General features: G+C 41.2%; 1 protein-coding gene across 2 annotated transcripts in view; it reads left to right on the top strand.

Moving 5' to 3' along the window:
• rab11fip4a (RAB11 family interacting protein 4 (class II) a) overlaps window positions 1-18,601 on the top strand; it is a 32,512-nt gene extending 13,911 nt beyond the window's left edge. The window contains exons 2-15 of one of the 2 annotated variants that reach the window (XM_071908828.1): window positions 187-274; window positions 2,099-2,187; window positions 8,308-8,471; window positions 8,615-8,782; window positions 9,472-9,606; window positions 11,386-11,421; window positions 11,571-11,679; window positions 11,779-11,882; window positions 12,080-12,220; window positions 12,433-12,514; window positions 13,570-13,707; window positions 14,595-14,741; window positions 16,941-17,084; window positions 18,485-18,601. In XM_071908828.1, the coding sequence (XP_071764929.1) occupies window positions 187-274; window positions 2,099-2,187; window positions 8,308-8,471; window positions 8,615-8,782; window positions 9,472-9,606; window positions 11,386-11,421; window positions 11,571-11,679; window positions 11,779-11,882; window positions 12,080-12,220; window positions 12,433-12,514; window positions 13,570-13,707; window positions 14,595-14,741; window positions 16,941-17,084; window positions 18,485-18,601 (1,662 nt within the window). Of the gene's footprint in view, window positions 1-186; window positions 275-2,098; window positions 2,188-8,307; window positions 8,476-8,614; window positions 8,783-9,471; window positions 9,607-11,385; window positions 11,422-11,570; window positions 11,680-11,778; window positions 11,883-12,079; window positions 12,221-12,432; window positions 12,515-13,569; window positions 13,708-14,594; window positions 14,742-16,940; window positions 17,085-18,484 lie in introns of both variants that reach the window. The other variant, XM_071908829.1, reaches the window with a different exon arrangement.
• Window positions 18,602-18,811: the final 210 nt, after the last annotated feature.

The raw sequence follows: 18,811 nt of genomic DNA, 5'->3' as shown, positions 1-18,811 counted from the left end.
GCCTATCACTCAGAGCAGCAGCCATTTTGTAATAACATGCTCACGGAGTGTTGAACTAGTACAGCACTGATGCCTAGGTCCCCCTGCTCAATTAAGTCTCTCTCTCTCTCTCTCTCTCTCTCTCTCTCTCTCTCTCTCTCTCTCTTTCTCTCTCTCTCTCTTTCTCTCTCTCTCTCTATTTTGCAGGTGAAGAAGTTGACCAGGTACCTGGATCCTAACGCTCATGGAAAGATCAACTTCAAAGATTTTTGCCACGGAGTGTTCGCTATCAAAGGTGAGAATTGTATGTGATGTGAATGCGCTCCTGTCCTCCTCTGCTTTGATCCAAGGAAATCCCTCTTTTCTTTTCCTTTTCGCCAATGGAAGGGAATCTAAATATGGATAAGCATTAAAGTTATTCACCTAAGCTTGAATCTTATGTAATGTGCTTTGCCAATACACCGGATCTGATGTAACTATCTCTGGCCAAAATAATGAAAACACCATTAGAAAAAGGACTTTAACTTTGAAGTGACTGAATTCCAACTACAAAGGCAGCTACACAGGCCAGTCATATTAAATTGAATGCCAATTGACAGTATGTGTCGGCTTTAAAAGAGCTCTGACAGTCACCACTTTTATGTGTGACTTTTATATATGAGCATCATGAGGCAACTAACAGACGGCCTGCTGCCATCACTTCAGCACCCCTAAGGAACATTACCCAGTCATTTCTAACCTCGCTATTAGTCTCAACAATAATAATCTGCTAATGGGACAGCTGACTCTTCCGGCTCCAAACAGCCCACTTAGCAGTTCAGAAACCAAATTGCACCAGCAATCAATTAACTTGATTGCGGAAAACAATTTTACCAGGAGCTGAGTGTGTGACTCCCCACTTAACCCCCCTTGACTTACACTTAACACTTAACCCAGCTATGCCATCAAATGCTACATGCTGTCTTAATCATGGGATGCATTTATTTTGGGCTTCAGCATTCATTTTTCAAAAGAACATTTCTATATCGGCTAGGGCTGCAACTAACGATTATTTTCTTTTTTTTTCTTTTTTTTTTTACATTAATCGATTAATCATTTACTCGGTAAAATGTCAAAAATAATGACAAATGCTCATCACAAGTTCCCAGAGCCCAAAGTGATTCTTTGAATGTCCTACTCAGTATGATGAGCAGCCAAAAAAACCCCAATGTAATCATTTTACAATGATATGAATTAGAGAAAAGCAGCAAATCTTAACATCTGTGAAGATGTAAGGAGCAAATGCTTGGTATTTTTACTTGATAAATGACAAAAACGATTAATCGATTATCGACCAATTAATGGACTAATTGTTTCAGCTCTAATATCAGCTATCAGTTATATCACACACACACACACACACACACTCACACATAAAGACAACACAGACACAGACTCACACATACACGCACACACAATGTGCCCACTCATAAAGACAAAACACAACCAACAGACACATGAGGCGACCTTGTGCCAGGAAGTATACACACACACACACACACACACACACACACACACACACACACACACCATACACACTTGAGTGAGTGCTGCTCCTTTGGTGGCACATCATTATATTCAAGGTTATTGATTTTATGTATTTTAGTGCCAAAAAGCCTACATGGTTAAATATCAAGCACAACACACATGAACATGAAATGAAAAATTTTAGTTGCTACTTGTATGAAATACCAAGTCATCATATTGCTGATATGTTTAGTCGTGTGTATGTGCATGTATGTCTGTTTGTGTTTGTGTGTATTTTCTCTCAATTCTAGGTAGCCATTAATGACATCTGGCCAGGCACTACAGAAGAATATTAGCCTTTGTGGCTAACTCTAGCGCATTTAGAGAAATGTTTATTAATGTGCATGATCCCTGTTAAATAAACAAATTAAATAAAGTAATAATCTAGTACAATAAAATGAAAATAAATAAATAATCCCTGGTCTAGGCTCACTCATGGAGGAATCTATTCTAATCTACCTAGACATTGCCACTCACTGGTTTTACCTCTTCCCCCACATCTTTCTTTCTTTCTTTCTTTTTCTTTCTTTCTTTCTTTCTTTCTTTCTGCTAGGGTGTGAGGAGATGTTGAAGACGGCCCTGGGTCCTCGCAGTCTCGCCTCCAGCCAGCCGTCTGTCACGGACAATGGCTACATTTACCAGGTAAAATCCACTTCCTTTCCTGATGCTGTGGCTCCACCAGCAGTAGCCTCAATAGACCAGAATGCAATGCAGCCCACCTTCAATTGAATGCAACAACACATACAACAATGTAGGAAATCACTAACTGAAGTAGACGAGTCAGGTTGAGGGAAGGTGGGGAAACTAAAAAATTCCAGCACTTCATCACAAAATAACTTCTGGAATGCATTGAACATCACAGATTGATGATATATAACAATGGAAGAGGATCCAAGAGGGGAGTTTTCTTTTAGCGTCTTTTGACATCTTTCTTAATGAGACAATGTAGATTACTTCAAAGTATCATGCTGTATTTTAATCCTTCAATTCATATCATGCATGGCAATTGTTCTATATCTGAAATACTAGACCAGATGTCTCCTCATTCCACTAGGAATGTTACATATCATTTACTGCTGAACTGATACTCCAACTATATTAGATGGGATTTGTTCTCTGTACTGCTACTATACTGATCGGACCGATTGAGTTACTACACTACGAGAGTTTGAAGTGAGTGTGTGCGGAAGTGTGTGTGTGTGCGGAAGTATTTTAAACTGCATGTAGATGTGTATGAATTATCTTAGACTGCCTGCTGCCATCTTTATCAACACCCCTCATAAACATTTTATAGCAATGCTTATCAGGTGATAAAGACTGCCTGCTGTAATTCAATGGATCGAGACAGATGGTGTTTGGAAGTGGGTTGGACGAGTTGTTTGCTTGCGGGTGTGTTTGTGTACGTGTGTGCAGTGCAAGTGTAGTTTGGTTAATAAATTGTTTTCAAATGGTGTCATTTATTTAAGTTTTGCATTTATACATGACAATTGTTTTACTCAGTAGAAGCGCCAACTAAGACGACACCTTCTCATAAGAATCCAACATTTTTAAGCTTTTTAAAGGATAAGTTCAGCGATTTTGGACCAGTACTTTGACCCACTGACAATATTGACTAAAGAGTGGGACTGACTCTGTCATTGATGTGAATAAATGTTTTTCTTTCTTGGATTTTAATTAAGTTTAATTCAAACAGGAAATTCCAAATGTGAATGACATCAAGCCAAAGGAAAATGATTGATTGAGTGGTCCCCACTGACTTGGGTTACCTGCAGTTACACAACAACACCATAGGTGGTGATAGCATGGCCATTCCTATACTGTACTGTAGTGAATCCCAAATCTTACTACAGAGGAAGAGAGAGTCGGGAGTGGCAGCTTGATTGTTTGGTAGCTTCCTAGAAAGTTGACTTCTTTACCAAGATGTTCTCAAACCCAGCCACTACTGTAAGTACGACAACCACTGCTTGATTAGGATAAACACTCCAAAAGTCTAGTTTCATAAGCTACCAGTTACATTGGAAGAAGTTGAACTACAGCAAAGCTTCACTCAAGGCAAACCTAGTTAATATGTTATTTAGGAAAAGTAGTTCAAACTACTTTGTAAGAAATTATCTTACCTAATCTGTCATTTCAATACAAAATAAGTTTCAGAAAAAAGCAAGTTGATTTTATTTACTCTTTTATATATTATTTACTTCATTGCCAAGTCAGAAGTTGCAAAGACCCTTTTATTTCTTAAAGTTCCCATCCAACAGAAAGTTGCCATTCCTTCCACTTTTCTCTGTGAGAAAACCAAATAGTGTAGTTTTGTTTGGGTTTAGGTCCAGACTGAGTGTAAATGTCAAATGTGATGGACATTACATCCAACAGAAAGTTAACACTGTGATGAAGCCAGACAGGCTTAATTGATTTGGACTCTAGTTTCACAGTCAACATTCCCTCACTTCAGTTTTGTTAACATCCTAATCAGTGGTATTTTTGCAGTCATGTGACTTTGTATTATATGACACTGCCCAGGTAACAAAAAAGATTTGACACAATTGCAGCCCAATTCAACATCACCAGCATCATTTTGCACATTCCTGCACAAACTGTACAGCTTTTTCATTTCACTTTAAAAAACAGATATATTGCACATATTTTTTATTATATTTTTATTATATTTTTTTCATATTCTGTATTATTTATGTTTCTTGACTTTCTTGACTTGCAGTACTTCCTCCTCCTCCTCCTCCCCCATACTAAAAACAGGAGTGAAAGGCCCACGTCAGGGATTTCCTCCTGCACCCCCCCCAACCCTAACCTATCCCTATTATTTTTCTCCATGTTTATGTTTATTGTATGCACCTACATACCAAGGCAAATTCCTTGTATTGTGAAAACTTACTTGGCAATAAACCTGATTCTGATTCTGATTCTGATCAGGCCACAATCACTCCATTGCTGGAGGGATTGTGGCCTGATGCTGGTGGAGCAACCTGGGTCCTTGCCAAAGTCAAAGAAAATACATTTAGTCCATTGACAGTCTACTATTCTTCTGCTTGTACAGCCAATTAATGCCGAGTGTCGGAGCCGAGTGCCCTGACACTCAGCCGGAATTGGGCCGAGTCAGCATGCTACCTGGGTGCAGATGTAGATATGATCATTTCTGCAGTAGTTTGAACTACTAAGTAATTTTAGTTAGCAAAACTATTTATCTTGAGGTAAGCTTTGCTGGAGTTCAGCTTCTTCCAATATGAACTATCTGGTAGCTTGGACTTTCAAAGTAGCTTCTAACTAACACTGGCAACACTCAGACATATTAAATAGAAATATACAAATGAAAATGTGTAAATGTGTATCTTGATTCCAGCTTTAACAGCATATATTGTAAAATTGCAGAAAGTCTAAAAATATCAATATATATATATACAATATATAACATAGATCAGTGTGTGTGTGTGTGTGTGTGTGTGTGTGTGTGTGTGTGCATGTTGCAGTGCACGACTGCTGATGTCACTGCAAGAGATCGGCCCAGCTGAACAGTTGCCTAGCAACAACCTGAAGAGAGAGAGGGAGAGAGAGAGGGAGAGAGAGGGAGGGAGGTGTGGCTTTGTCCCGGCAACTGTTGCCAATGCCAAAGCGGCAGTGTGTTTTCAAATCTGAATGACTGAGCTGCAGTGATACATGTGTGTGTGTGTGTGTGCGTGTGTCTGCGAGGTGCATGTATCGAAGCCACAGTAGCACACTGAGCTTTGGACCTTCAGGAACACAGTGGATTTTGGTATTGACTGGACCATTAAGGATACTGTGTCTGCGTGTGTCTGTGGAGAACACACACACACACGCACGCACTGGTGTGTATGGTAACTGGTGGCTTGGGACTGGGAGAGGACACACACGCGGCGTGCACACTTGTTTGGTAATGTGTGTTTTTACAGATTCAGAAAACTCCATTGTTTTTTATTGCTGAGGGAATGAATGATTTCTTGGAGTGGTGTGTGTGTGTGGATTCACTGGACACACTGGATTAGCTGTGTCTGAACTAGGGATGTACTGTGTGTGTGTATTATGTAGCGTTGTCTTCATCACTGTACTCAGTCGGCTGGGAATGGAATAGGATGAGGTGTGTGCATACATCTATTTGTCAGTGAGTGTATGCCTATGTTTGTGCAGTGTGTGTCTGTGCGTGCATTTATGATAAGCGTGTGTGTCTAATGCCTTATGACTAGAGACATTAGACATGTGACATTTAAATCCACAACTTTTTGTCCTGTTATTTTCACAATCCAGCCTTAAACCACAGTCTATTGTAAGTTTATAGCCTAGGAGGTATAGCTTGTTATAATCTTGATTGATTGATTTAATGTAGTTGTTAAATTAAACTACTGGTAACTACCAAAAATAAACACCAACATAAAGTGTCTTAATAGGGTATTTGCTTCATTCACATGGCGGCCATATTTGATTTACATCATACTTGGGGTGGTAAACACTACCTTGAAGACAGAGAAGCAGATGGAAACAGGCAAACTAAACCGGTCTTTGGACAAAAAACTAAAACATACACCAAAATGATCCATGTATCTGGTGGAGAAAGTCCCAATCAAAGACCACTGGATTGATGTTGATCCATAATGTTAGCTAATGTTACCAGTCAGCTACTTAATGCTGTTAACATTATATTTATCTCCAAACCACCTAGGTCTGATTATGTAGGCTAAGTTTTAGCCGACAGCTAGTTTTACCAGTAGCAGTTTTTAAGTTTTAACCACCTATCGTTAATGCTAGTGTCAGCTAGCAGACACAGCTAGCATAAACATTTTGACTGTCAAAGAAGCACCACTAAACATATGAAACATAATGTTAGCATATTACTAATACTAAAGTTAAAGGCTAGTGATGCTAACAATTTGTATTTTGTGTGTTTGGAGAGAAATCTAATGTTAACAACATGATGTAGCTAGCTGCTAACATTATGGATCAATATCTACACTCTACACCAGATCCAAAGATAATGTTGGTCTAAATTTGAACTTTTTCCCCAAATTCCGGTTGAATTTGCCTCTGTTTCCATCTGCTTCTCTGTCCTCAAGGTTTCCCATGTTTTTTGGGCATGAACATGGTCCAACTTTATGATTTTAAATACCAGAACAAAATATTGGCTATCGGCAGCTTCAATGCAGAAATATTGCCCAAACCCAACCCAAGCTCCTGTCCAACGTTCCCCAACAATCAGCCTACTTTATACATGACCCATAGCATGATGGAATGTTAATTGCCTCATTATCTTAGGGAGCACACCTGTATACCTTTGTATTCCTCATTTACCCTTCAACTCTCTGTTTTTTCTGTTTCCATTCCTCTCTCTCTCACACACCCTTTCATCTCAGACAAAAACATGTGTATAATTGATGACAGTGAATGAAAGCTACGTGGCTGTCCCTAAGAGACCATACCACCTCTGTTGGAATGTTACACACACACACAGACACACACACACGCACACACACTTTGAAGTGCTAAGTGAGTGGGCAGAGGGGAAGAGAGCTGCTGTTTTTGTCTTTGTACATGAAAAGCGTGTCTGTGTCTGTGACAGGGTGTGTACCTTCCCATGGTACCACGGTCGGGTGAGGCCAGACAGGCAGATGCATTATTAATAAATGCACCCACACACATGCACACAGATCTAGGGCATGCTACACCCATATACTTACTCTGTGTACCCTTCAGGGTAGAGTCCCACTCTATTTCTAATAAATATACCCAGGAGGCCATTTTCAGTTCAAATACTAAAGGTGCACCGATAGTATATCAGGGTGACTGTGAGTTTCATCATGTTAAACTTAAGTCTGTTTAAGACCTTTTTAATGCCAGTTAGACAGTACACTACATGGCCAAAAGTATGTGGACACCCCTTCTAATTAGTAGATTTGGCTATTTCTGCCACACCCATCGCTGATGGGTATATAAAATCAATGACTTCCAACACCATCATAGGTTGCCACCTTTCAGTTCGTCAAATTTCTTCCCTGCTAGAGCTGCCCCGATTAACTCTTAAGTGCTGTTATTGAGAAGTGGAAACATCTAGGAATAACAACAGCTCAGAAGTGCGAAGTGATAGCCCACACAAGCTCACAGAATGGGACCGCCGAGTGCTGAAGCTTGTACAAATCGTCTATCCTCGGTTGCAACTACTGAGTTCCAAACTGCCTCTGGAACATCAGCACAAGAACTGTTCGTCGGAAGCTTCATGAAATGGGTTTCCATGGCCGAGCAGCCGCACACAAGCACCATCACCATGCGATCACCATGCGCAATGCCAAGCGTCGGCTGGAGTGGGGTAAAGCTCGGCGCCATTGGACTCTGGACCAGTGGAAACACATTCTCTGGAGTGACGAATCACACTTCACCATCTGGCAGTCTGACAGACGAATCTGGGTTTGCGGGATGCCAGGAGAGGAGGAATAATGGTCTGGGGCTGTTTTTCATGGGATGGGCTGGGTGTGGCTACAGTTTGGGGAAGGCCCTTTCCTGTTTCAGAATGACAATGCCCCCACACATAAAGCGAGGTCCATACAAAAATGGTTTGTTGAGATCAATGTGGAAGAACTTGACCGGCCTGCACAGAGCAACCCTATCTCTTTATTGAATGTACCTGATCCAATACACAAAATAGCATTGAAACAAATAGGGTGACATTTTCATTCATGTTTGTCTGTCCATTGAGGCGGTATGTGCAAATTTCCTAACAAGCGAATGTGTTTTTTTGTGTGTGTGTAGAACGGTGAGGCCAGGCTGGCCCCCCCCATCATCATGTGTACGCGGTCCTACCCAGAATGCAGTGTGTATGGTGAGGGTTGCGGCGCTGATGGGGAGTGTGACATGGACAGCAGCGTTGAAAATGCCAACAGCTCCGACCACTTGGGCCTGGGACGGCGAGACAGGTCAGTCACAACCAAAAACCTGAGACTGGCATGTTTAGGGCCAATTAGAGTTGAAATACCTCAATAATGAAGCTTTTAGCGAGAGGTCAGAGCACTGGTCTTACCTTTTGATGACCCTTCTTCTACTTCCCATGGCTGTGTAGGCCCGGCCAGCTGATTGGCTCGGTGTCTGCGTCCGTCATCTCGAGGGAGGAGCAGTTTGAGGACTACGGCGAGGGCGAGGACGTGGACTTCACTCCCAGCAGCCCTTGCCCCGACGACGACACCCGAACCAATGGCTTCTCGGACCTGGGATCCTCCCTGCCCTCCAGGTTAGGGAGGTTGGATACACACACACACACACACACACACATATACAGTACAGGGCCACTGAAATGGGTTCAATTCAATATTATGGTTTATAGTCTTTCAGTGGAATCATATGGTGATGATATGGTGATTTTGGCATATCGTGACACACAATTCTGTTTTCTAAATTGATGATAAGCAAATTTTTTTTAAAAACCTATATCACACCTATGTGTTTACTTGTGTTACAGCATGCTCTGCAAATGCATTTCTTCATATTTGTGAATTGTTGAACACTGGCACATTTACAGTAATGCTGATGAATGTGTATTGTCCCCACTAAATAAGCCAATAAATAAATACATTTCTGTGGTTACACTTCTGCTACAGTGTCACCATGGAGGCGAGCTACAGACGTTTCTATGGTTGCAGTCCTGCTGAACTGTTTCTTGGCTTGTAAATTGCTTTAGCTTGGAATATAATAATTTTAAATCAATATTTCATGTAATTCATGTCATGGTAAGTATCAGGATAATGCACAGGGAGCCTCCGCTTCACATCTGGTACTTGATTCATCCTGTCAGGGCACCAGCTCGCGGTACATTATCCCTTACTTACTGATATTGTTAGCATCATTATATATTGCGTATATATATTGATATTTCCATCATTGTTCTATATTGAGATATTGTTATGTGCTTTATGATTGCAGTGCGGGGCAGACTCCTCAGAAGATGCGTCAGCTGTATAACAGCGAGCTGCTGGATGTCTACTGCTCTCAGTGCTGCAAGAAAGTCAACCTGCTTAATGACCTGGAGGCTCGACTCCGAAACCTCAAGGCCAACAGGTAGCACACACACACACACATACACATAGAGGAGCGAATGGGAGAAAAATAGAGGGGGTAGATGACTAGAGAAGTGCAGAGCAGATACACTCTAGCTGCCTCAGCATCGTCCTGCCATAACAATTCTCAGATTAGCTCTCTGGCACATACACACACACACACACACACACACACACACACACACACAGGCAAATCACCCAAATCCCCCCTCTTCTTTTCTCTCTTGGTACCAGACGCTGCACCCACATCACAGGATGAGTCTGAGCGGTTGCTATAGTAACTGCATCCCAATCTGGCAGGGGGGTGGTTATAAGTTTTGTGGTGTGTGTGTGTGTGTGTGTGTGCGTGCGCAGTTGCTACAATATAGCAATAGTAACTAGATTCCAGTAACAAAGACCACTAAGCTGAATACCAGCACAGTTTAGCACATCTTGTATATATGCTTCTTTTTTCATACTCTCACATCCCTCTCATTGTTGTACATTGCATATGCATTGACATTCATACAATTTGTTGTTTTTTTTTAGAATTGTCCACCTTTTTCATTCTGCACAAATCTCATACTGTCTTTCTGTCTCGGTAAATTCTGCTGCTACTGCTGCTGTTTTACATCCTGTTAACACTGGAATCCAGACTTTTTGCACATTTTCATTCATATATTCATCGCTGCACCATTTTTTTCTCCTCTGCCACGCAGTATTAATGACCACACACGTTTATGACTAGATGCCCTAATTTTACATTGATGTAATTGATTGACAGTGACTCGACGTTTGTTTTCACTTAAATATAAATGTTTTCATCGCTGTCTCCTCTTGCTGTTCCTCTTCCCTGCATGCCTCCTCAGCATCACCAGCACCCCTCGGTGTCTCCGTCCCCCCCACCCCCCCACCCCCCTCTCCCCTCTCCCCTGTCCTCATTTTTCTTTTTAAAGTACTCAGTGACAGACAGCTTCGGTTTTCCATTCGAACGGTACGGGTACTGGTACGGTGTTCAGCAATTCTCTTAGTTCCAACAACACTGTGCTACCACAGCACTTTGGTGTTAACAAGTGGAGTTTTTAAAGTCAGCATAGTTTCACTCACTCCAATCATGTATAACCCTCCACAGAGCACCTAAAAGGAACACTTGTTTATTCATATTTTGTTTGTTTACCCGCATATATAGTTACATTTATTTGTTTGTTTTTGTGTGTATTTATTTCTCCATGTTGTGAGACTGATTTAAAATTTAAAAACGGTGATTCTTGGGCTGATAATGGCACAGAAGTTAAAATGTTGGTATTCTGGTAACACTTGTGGTAACAATTATAACCGCTGTAGTAGCAGCAGGAGTAGTAGTAGCTGTGCTACTAGTAGCTGTACTAATAGCAGTAGTAGTAGCTGTACTAGTAGTAGAAGCAACAGTAGCAGTAGTAGTATAGTAGCTGTAATAGTAGTACGAGTAGTAGTAGTAGCAGTAATAGTAGTAATACTAGTAGCAGTTATAGCTGTAGTAATATTAGTAGTGGTTGTAGTAGTTGTACTAGTAGTAGCAGTAGTACTAGCAGCAGCTGTAGTAGTTGCTGTACTAGTTGTAGTAGTAGTAGTACTAGTAGTCGTAGCAGGAATGGTGGTATCATGAGTAGTAGTAGTATTGATAACAGATCATTAAAAGCCATGTTAATCTTAATGTGTTATTTAATCGATTCCATTCTCTCATTGTCCAACTGACCGTCGGAGTGTATTTGTGTGTGTGTGTGTGTCTCACTCACAGTGTGTTTTCTCCCTCCCGTTTCAGTCCCAATAGAAAGATTTCCAGCACGGCGTTTGGACGGTGAGTCACCTGACTTTCCCACAAGCAATCAGCTCATACACACTAATCATATAGTCGATCAATATATTGTCTTTTTCTTCTGGCTTGGAGTTGACACTTGTCCTCTTCCCATGCTGTTTTCCTCTCGTCTGTCCTCTCCTCTCCTCCAGTCAGTTGTTCCAGGCCAACCACAGTGTGTTTGGCTCCAGTCAGGGCAGCAGTACAGAGGATCTGTTCACAGATAGCATCGACTCCTGTGACCTCGACATCACAGAGAAGGTACTAACACACACACACACACATACACACTAGGTACATGTAGCAGAGTTGAAGCAGCTTCTCTGGTAGAAATATAAATTTTGTAATTGTCTCCCTCAGGTCAGTTATCTAGAGAAGAAGGTGACGGAGTTGGAGAGTGACAGCCTGGCCAACGGCGACCTCAAGTCTAAACTCAAACAGGAGAACACACAACTGGTCCACAGGTGGGAAAACACACACACACACACACACACACTGACACTAAGAGGCATTCAACCCTCATTTGTCTTATTTATATCTTATTCGTCTTTGATGTATCCAAGCACCACCACAAGTTTTGAACTGTTTGTGTATACCTATATGGGTTTCTTGTCGTGTGTGTGTGTGTGTGTGTGTGTGTGTGTGTATGCGTACGCTCCAGGGTCCATGAGCTGGAGGAGCAGGTGAAGGATGCGGAGGCGAGGGCAGATCAGAGTCTGGAGGATGAGATGAGGAGGCATCGAGAGGCTTACAGCAAGATGGAGAGAGACAGAAGCACCGAGATAGACCTGCTCAGTAACAGGTGCACACACACACACACACACACACACACACACACACACACACACACACACTGTGAAGTTAGATTTATGCCATAATCCTAGAGAAACAGTACCTGGAGCATCAACACTGCACTTGGCACTAGGTAAGCATTGCAAGTACTGGTTCTGTAGGATATTGTCGTCTTGGTACTTCATATACTTATCTTCATACTGTGTGTGTGTGTGTGTGTAGGGTACAGCAACTGGAGGACGAGAATGGAGAGATGAAGTTAAATGTGTGCAGACTCAAGTCTCAGACAGAGAAACTGGACCAGGTCAGTGTGATTCACTTAACACTAGGGCTGTCAAAATTGGCCAAAAATGACGTTTGATTATTCCTTCTAAAAAAACACACAGGTTCGAACCATTCGAATATCTATTTTTGCGCATTATGTCCATAAGAGGGCAAACCAATACAACGAGAGACATAACTACTTGTATAGGTATATTTATTTCAACATAAACATGTCTTTTAAAAGATCTACATACCTACACATTACAAAATAAACAAATAAAATAATGTCCTATACTGTAAAACTTCATTTAAAGACCGTAGACCTCTCTCTCTCTCTCTCTCTCTCTCTCTCTCTCTCTCTCTCTCTCTCTCTCTCTCTCTCTCTCTCTCTCTCCCGTGGTTGGTGCTAGAGTGAGAACTGAGAACGCGCTGTCTCTCGGAGCGAAATCAAATGAATGATTCGTAATTGATATGTTATTCGATAGCCTAATTTTTATACAGGTTAGGTAATATTCGTACTGGTTTAAATAAACAATTTGATACAACTTTATCTCGAGGTTCCACAATTTTGCCGTCTGACCAAAATCCTAAGTATTTCCAAACAGGGCTTTTTAGATTGCTCGGAGGGGGTTGTGAACTCTCTGCCATCATTACCACACGGTTGTTGTTGAATTATTCGCTCATTTCAGCTTGACCTACATTTCATTTTCAATCAATGAAAGTGATGTTGTGTGACTTCTGTCCGTCATGCAGTGCATTCAGTGCAGCGGCCCAGGCAGCTGCGGTAGTGCTGCTTTTTTTTTTTCTTCCCACAATCGAATATTAATTTTCACAATCGAATGTCTGCTTTTTTTTACAATTCGAATATATAATCGAATTTAGAATATTCGTTGACAGCCCTACTTAACACAGTGTATTTGGGTGTAGATAAAACCCTCAAGTGAGAAGAGAGGGAAGGTCTGCATTTGTAATTTATTGTTATCATGTCATGTTAAACAGGTGTTGGAACATGGAGAATTGGCTAACAAGGTGCCAAAAAGTCATTTTTCACTTGATGTTTGTCTGTTACCATGTCCTGCCCTCTTTCCCCCCCAGGAGAAGCAGAGGATGACGGACAAGCTGGAGGACACCAGTCTGAGGCTGAAGGATGAGATGGACCTTTACAGGAAGATGATGGACAAGCTCTGGCATAACCGCCACGAGTTCCAGAAGGAGAAGGAGGCCATGCAGGAGGTGGGTGGGACACTCCCTCTGTCAGACACACACACACACACAAATTCACCAAAAACTGAACCAAATGTCCAATCCACATGCATGTCTTTTTGACATGAGATGTTTTGCTTCTATTCTGAAGCCAGTGGATGCAGTTTACCACAGGGCCTTGTGTTTATTACAGAAGATACATTTCATACTCACCATTGTGATTTATATCAACATTTGAGGTGATAGAGGACTTCACTAGCCTGGAGTAACACATAGGAAAATGCAGTCTTAAATTCCCCATGCAGTGTAGAATATATATTTGAATGTTTTTTTTAATCCAGTCGCAAAAACCCGGGAGACATTCTATTATATAGCCTTTTATAACAATATGGCCAGGGACTACAGATGAAAATGACAGGCAGTTATTACATTCATTATGTAATAACTCCTTATCCTTGTCGTCCATTTCTTTGCCTGGTGAAAGCAAAATGTATAAGCAAGAAAGGCAAGACACAGTGTGCAGAGTCTTATCCTATATTTCATGACTACATTTGCATTTTAATGAGGAAAAACTGATTTTCTTGAAACTGCTATAACTCCTTAATGCTTTAAGATATGGAGTTCATTAATACCACCCATGTGTTACATGTAAGTATGTTGACATAGAAATATTTGCTAAGTAATGCATTAATTAGCTTGATTAATGGCCTAATTAGCATAACTGGTTATGTGGCGGGACATTAGGCAGCTCAGGTGTCTCTTGTTGGGATGCATGAATACCTCACTCGCCGGGAAAAATAAATGTATGCATTGTAGTAATTGTTTCAATAAGATGGGATTTTGATTCAGATTGAACAGAAAGGCTATACACAAAAGTGTTTTCATTTATCAAATCTCTTCTAATCAACTCCCTGCAGCTAATTGATGACCTTCGTCGGGAGCTGGAGCATCTGCAGCTGTTTAAGCTGGAGACGGAGCATCCAGGGAAGGGCAGGGGGCTGTCGGAGTACAACGCGAGGACCAGGGAGATCGAAATGGAGCACGAAGTCAAGAGACTCAAACAGGTATATACACACACACACACACACACACACACACACATACACACATATCCTTACGAGGACCTTCCAGTCACTGCATTTATTCCCAAACCCTAAAGGCATGGTCAGACTGTGCACCAAAGTGTGTTAAAATTTCCTTCACTTACAATGAAATCCACACAAAGGATGAATAAACAACGTCAATCGTCAATTTCCACTTGCAATTTTGTTCTGTTTTGGGCATGATGACCTCTGAAAGAAAATCCAACATGGAGGAATCTCTAATCAACGATGCAGTGTGGCTTGCAGTCATGAGCCAGGACTACACAATACCTTAAATGTGCACAAGGATCTGATAGATGTTTTAGCGATACTAGCTAACTAGCAAGCTAGTAGCTAATAGCTAACAACCTACTACTTAGCTGTGATGCTATGTTCGATGCCAGCCTACCACTTGGCATGGAACATATGAGCTCTCCAGTGCCCTGATGATGTTTAATTGGGCCAATAATGTATGTTTTGTCTCTTCTCTCTTGTGAGAAGCCACGCCCCCTTGTCCACGATTTAATGTTTAACCTTGCCTCCATGGATAATGGATAAATGTAGGTCCAAATGAACCTAAACTTAAGATAGTTTCATAGGTTTTAAGAAACCTGGTCCACAAAAGGGACAATTACATATGTTGCAGCGTTTGTTGCAAGTGAGTTTCATGAGATGTAATTTAGATTATCATGTTACTACAGCATTCACCTTAATATTCAGGACAGGACATCAGCACACAATTACGTAATTATTACACATGAACAACTGTCACTGTTTCAACTGTATATTTCATTCCTTGCAAACCTTACAGTCGCCAACCTCTGCTTTCAGGTTCTCCGCTAGTCTGACCTGTACATGTTCACCAGTGTATCACATAGAATTCCTTACTAGGATGTTTAATGTACCTTTTAAACGTTTCATCAAATTTCTCAATATGGTACCAAGGACAGATACATTTGTGCGAAAGGTGTACATTGACAAAAAGGTGTTCCATCAGCAACTAATTGGAGCCACAGTTCATTTTTCCTTGTAAACGAAAGGGGGTCTACTTTACACGTCATTTTGACTCATTAAATGTAGGTAAGTAGGTTCAATGAAAAAGTATAACGCAACAGTGTCCAACCTTGTACTCCTTGGCCAAGCTTGGACACGACCCCGTTACGTCCCTTTTGTGGAAATTCTTAAGTGAGAAAAATGAGAGTTGTGTGCGAGGACACAGCCATACCCTTCTCGGCTTTACCACTTTCTTTTTCTTTTAAAGATAATTTTTTGGGCATTTTTGCCTTTATTTGATAGTTCAAAGTAGAGAGAGACAGGAAAGATTGGGAGAGAGAGGGGGATGACATGCGACAAAGGTCTTGGGCCGGATTTGAACCCGGGACGTTGCCTTTACATGGTACGCACCTTAGACCACTATTTCTCATTTTCTTCCTCTAACTACACAGAATGCCAAAGCTTTCCTTTTCTTGGCAGAAAGGAAAATGCTACACTAACTCTAATCTTAACCCTAAACCCAAATCCTAATCCCAAATGCTGTTCCAAACTGAAGGCCAAAATGTCCTCAGTCCTAATGTCTAAAACTCCAACTGGTTCTCACAAGAATAGAAGCACAACACACACACACACACACACATGCAAAAGCTTAGAAAATGCTATGCAGGTGGGTATTCCATGACCTTTCTCATCCATTAAAAGTGAATAGTAATTAGTGTGATAGATGGGCACACTATACATATCCTGAGAAAAAGTAAGTACAGCTGATTCTACTCCATTATCCTATTCCATGTTATTTCCTATCCTCATAAAACTGACTCAAACAATTGCACTATCATCATTTCTAGCATTTGCACTTAAAGAGGCATATGATTAGCTTTTCAAGTTCAGTTGCTGAGAAAGTTTTATGAAACACTGATGAAAGCTGAAAATGTTGTCTTTATAGACATAATACGATAGCGCACAGACTGGTCTGAGCGCAGTGGAGCAAGTTTCCACCAGAATCCTTAAACACTGAAAGGAAATCTCTCTCTCTCGCTGCATGCATTTTGACCAGTTCCAAGCAGCTCTTCTTTCACTTGTTCTCTTGTTATAGTTTTTTATTAATCTCTCTCTCTCTCTCTCTCTCTCTCTCTCTCTCTCTCTCTCTCTCTCTCTCTCTCTCTCTCTCTCTCTCTGCTTCCCCAGGAGAACCATAAGCTGCGAGATCAGAATGACGACCTGAACGCTCAGATCCTCAGTCTGAGTTTATACGAGGCCAAGAACCTGTTTGCCTGCCACACCAAGGCCCAGTGCCTGGCAGCTGAGATCGACAACGCCTCCAGGGATGAGGTTAGTTTGCCAAGTGGATGGAGGACCTGATTGGTTGTGTTGCCTTGTGGAAAGGCATCTCTATTTCCTTTTCATTGCCTTTGTTTCCATCTCTATGCTAACATTGCGTGCTAAACTCTTCTAAATGAATGGTTTGGAGGCGCAGTACATCTGCATTTTTATGACCGATCAGACAACTTGAATGACTTAAATCCTCAGATTCCTTCAGCCGCCTTTGTCGCTCTTTCACCAGCCATTGTTGTTGTTCAGAGTTTTTGTCACTGTTTTTTCCAGTTTCTTGAGGTTACGGTAAGTAAACAAACAATGCAAAGACACAGTGAGTATACACAAATTTGTATGCGGCGACAAGTTCAACTGTGTTTCTATTTCTATAAGCAAATTCTGCTTCATTGTAAGTATACTGCCACCTTAAAGTTGCTGTAGGCAACTTTGGCGAAATGAGCAAGAATTTGAAAGTATACAAACAAAAAACCCACCCCTCCCACAAATCTTTTACGCAAAACACAACTCTGCTAGCTCAATCTAGTAATTTTTTTGTCAGCAACGATTAGCCATTGTGGTTACAAACACACATTGTGATACAATCATTGGTCAAGCAAGGTTCAATCTACGCTGGAAAGAGAGCGGCATCTCAGGCAAACTTATTAAATTCCAAACCTTTTCCACTAAACACAGCTCTGCTAGCTCAGTCTAATTGTTACTGAAATATTTGCCAGCAAAAAAGATTTTTTTGTCACACATAGATTAGCTACCGTAGTTGCAAAGCCATAGCTACAGTAGGCTACCTAACAGCAGTTTTCTGTTTGATTAACTGTAGCATTTAGTTTTTGAGTTACTTGTTGTTAGCTACTGGCTACTTTTCTGCAAAGTGTTGGCAACAGCAACGCTGCAACAGAAATATGACTCGTAACTCTGTAATGTAAGTTTGCATCATTAATTTTTTTTTCCTTAAAATTTGTTGTAAAATGTGTTGTCCTTAACATACCCAACATAACCAGTAGAAATTTGTGCCGGTAACAAAAATGTTTTTTTTAAGTTGCTTGGATCGTGATGGAGATCAAATCTGGTCTGGTCGACACACATTGGTTGTTCTTGTATGTAGCCACAATAATAAAGTGTTTTTGTACCTGCACACGGAGTGCCTTGGCTTTGATTGAATTGGGGATCCATAGAAACACTTAAAAAGAATTTCACCAGGCAGCAAATACCTCTATTTGTAATTGTTGTTTATTGATAGGGCCGGCCTACAGTGAGCACTCAGCTGCATGCATTTTGACCAGTTCCAAGCAGCTCTTCTTTCACTTGTTCTCTTGTTATAGTTTTTTATTAATCTCTCTCTCTCTCTCTCTCTCTCTCTCTCGCTCTCCCTCTCTCTCTCCCTCTCTCTCTCTCTCACACAGCTGGTAGAGGCTTTGAAGGAGCAGGAGGAGATCAACTTCCGTCTGAGGCAGTACATGGACAAGATCATTCTGGCCATTCTCGACCATAACCCCTCCATCTTGGAGATCAAGAGTTAAACACACACACACAACCTTGCATTGCTATACTTGTGAGGACCTACCATTGACTACATTCATTCACTAAATCCTAGCCCTTAAACTGAAGCCCAAATTCTGAAATGACCCAAATAAACTCACTTCTTGTGACCAGAACTGAAATTGTTCTTCACAATGTAGTCTTACAGGTACAGACGCACACACACACCTGCATCTACACCACCGCAGCAG

The sequence above is a fragment of the Centroberyx gerrardi genome, chromosome 7 (genome assembly GCF_048128805.1).
Source record: "Centroberyx gerrardi isolate f3 chromosome 7, fCenGer3.hap1.cur.20231027, whole genome shotgun sequence".
Taxonomy (NCBI): domain Eukaryota; kingdom Metazoa; phylum Chordata; class Actinopteri; order Beryciformes; family Berycidae; genus Centroberyx; species Centroberyx gerrardi.
Note: the sequence above shows the minus strand (reverse complement) of the source record. Positions and strands in the feature narration are given on the sequence as shown.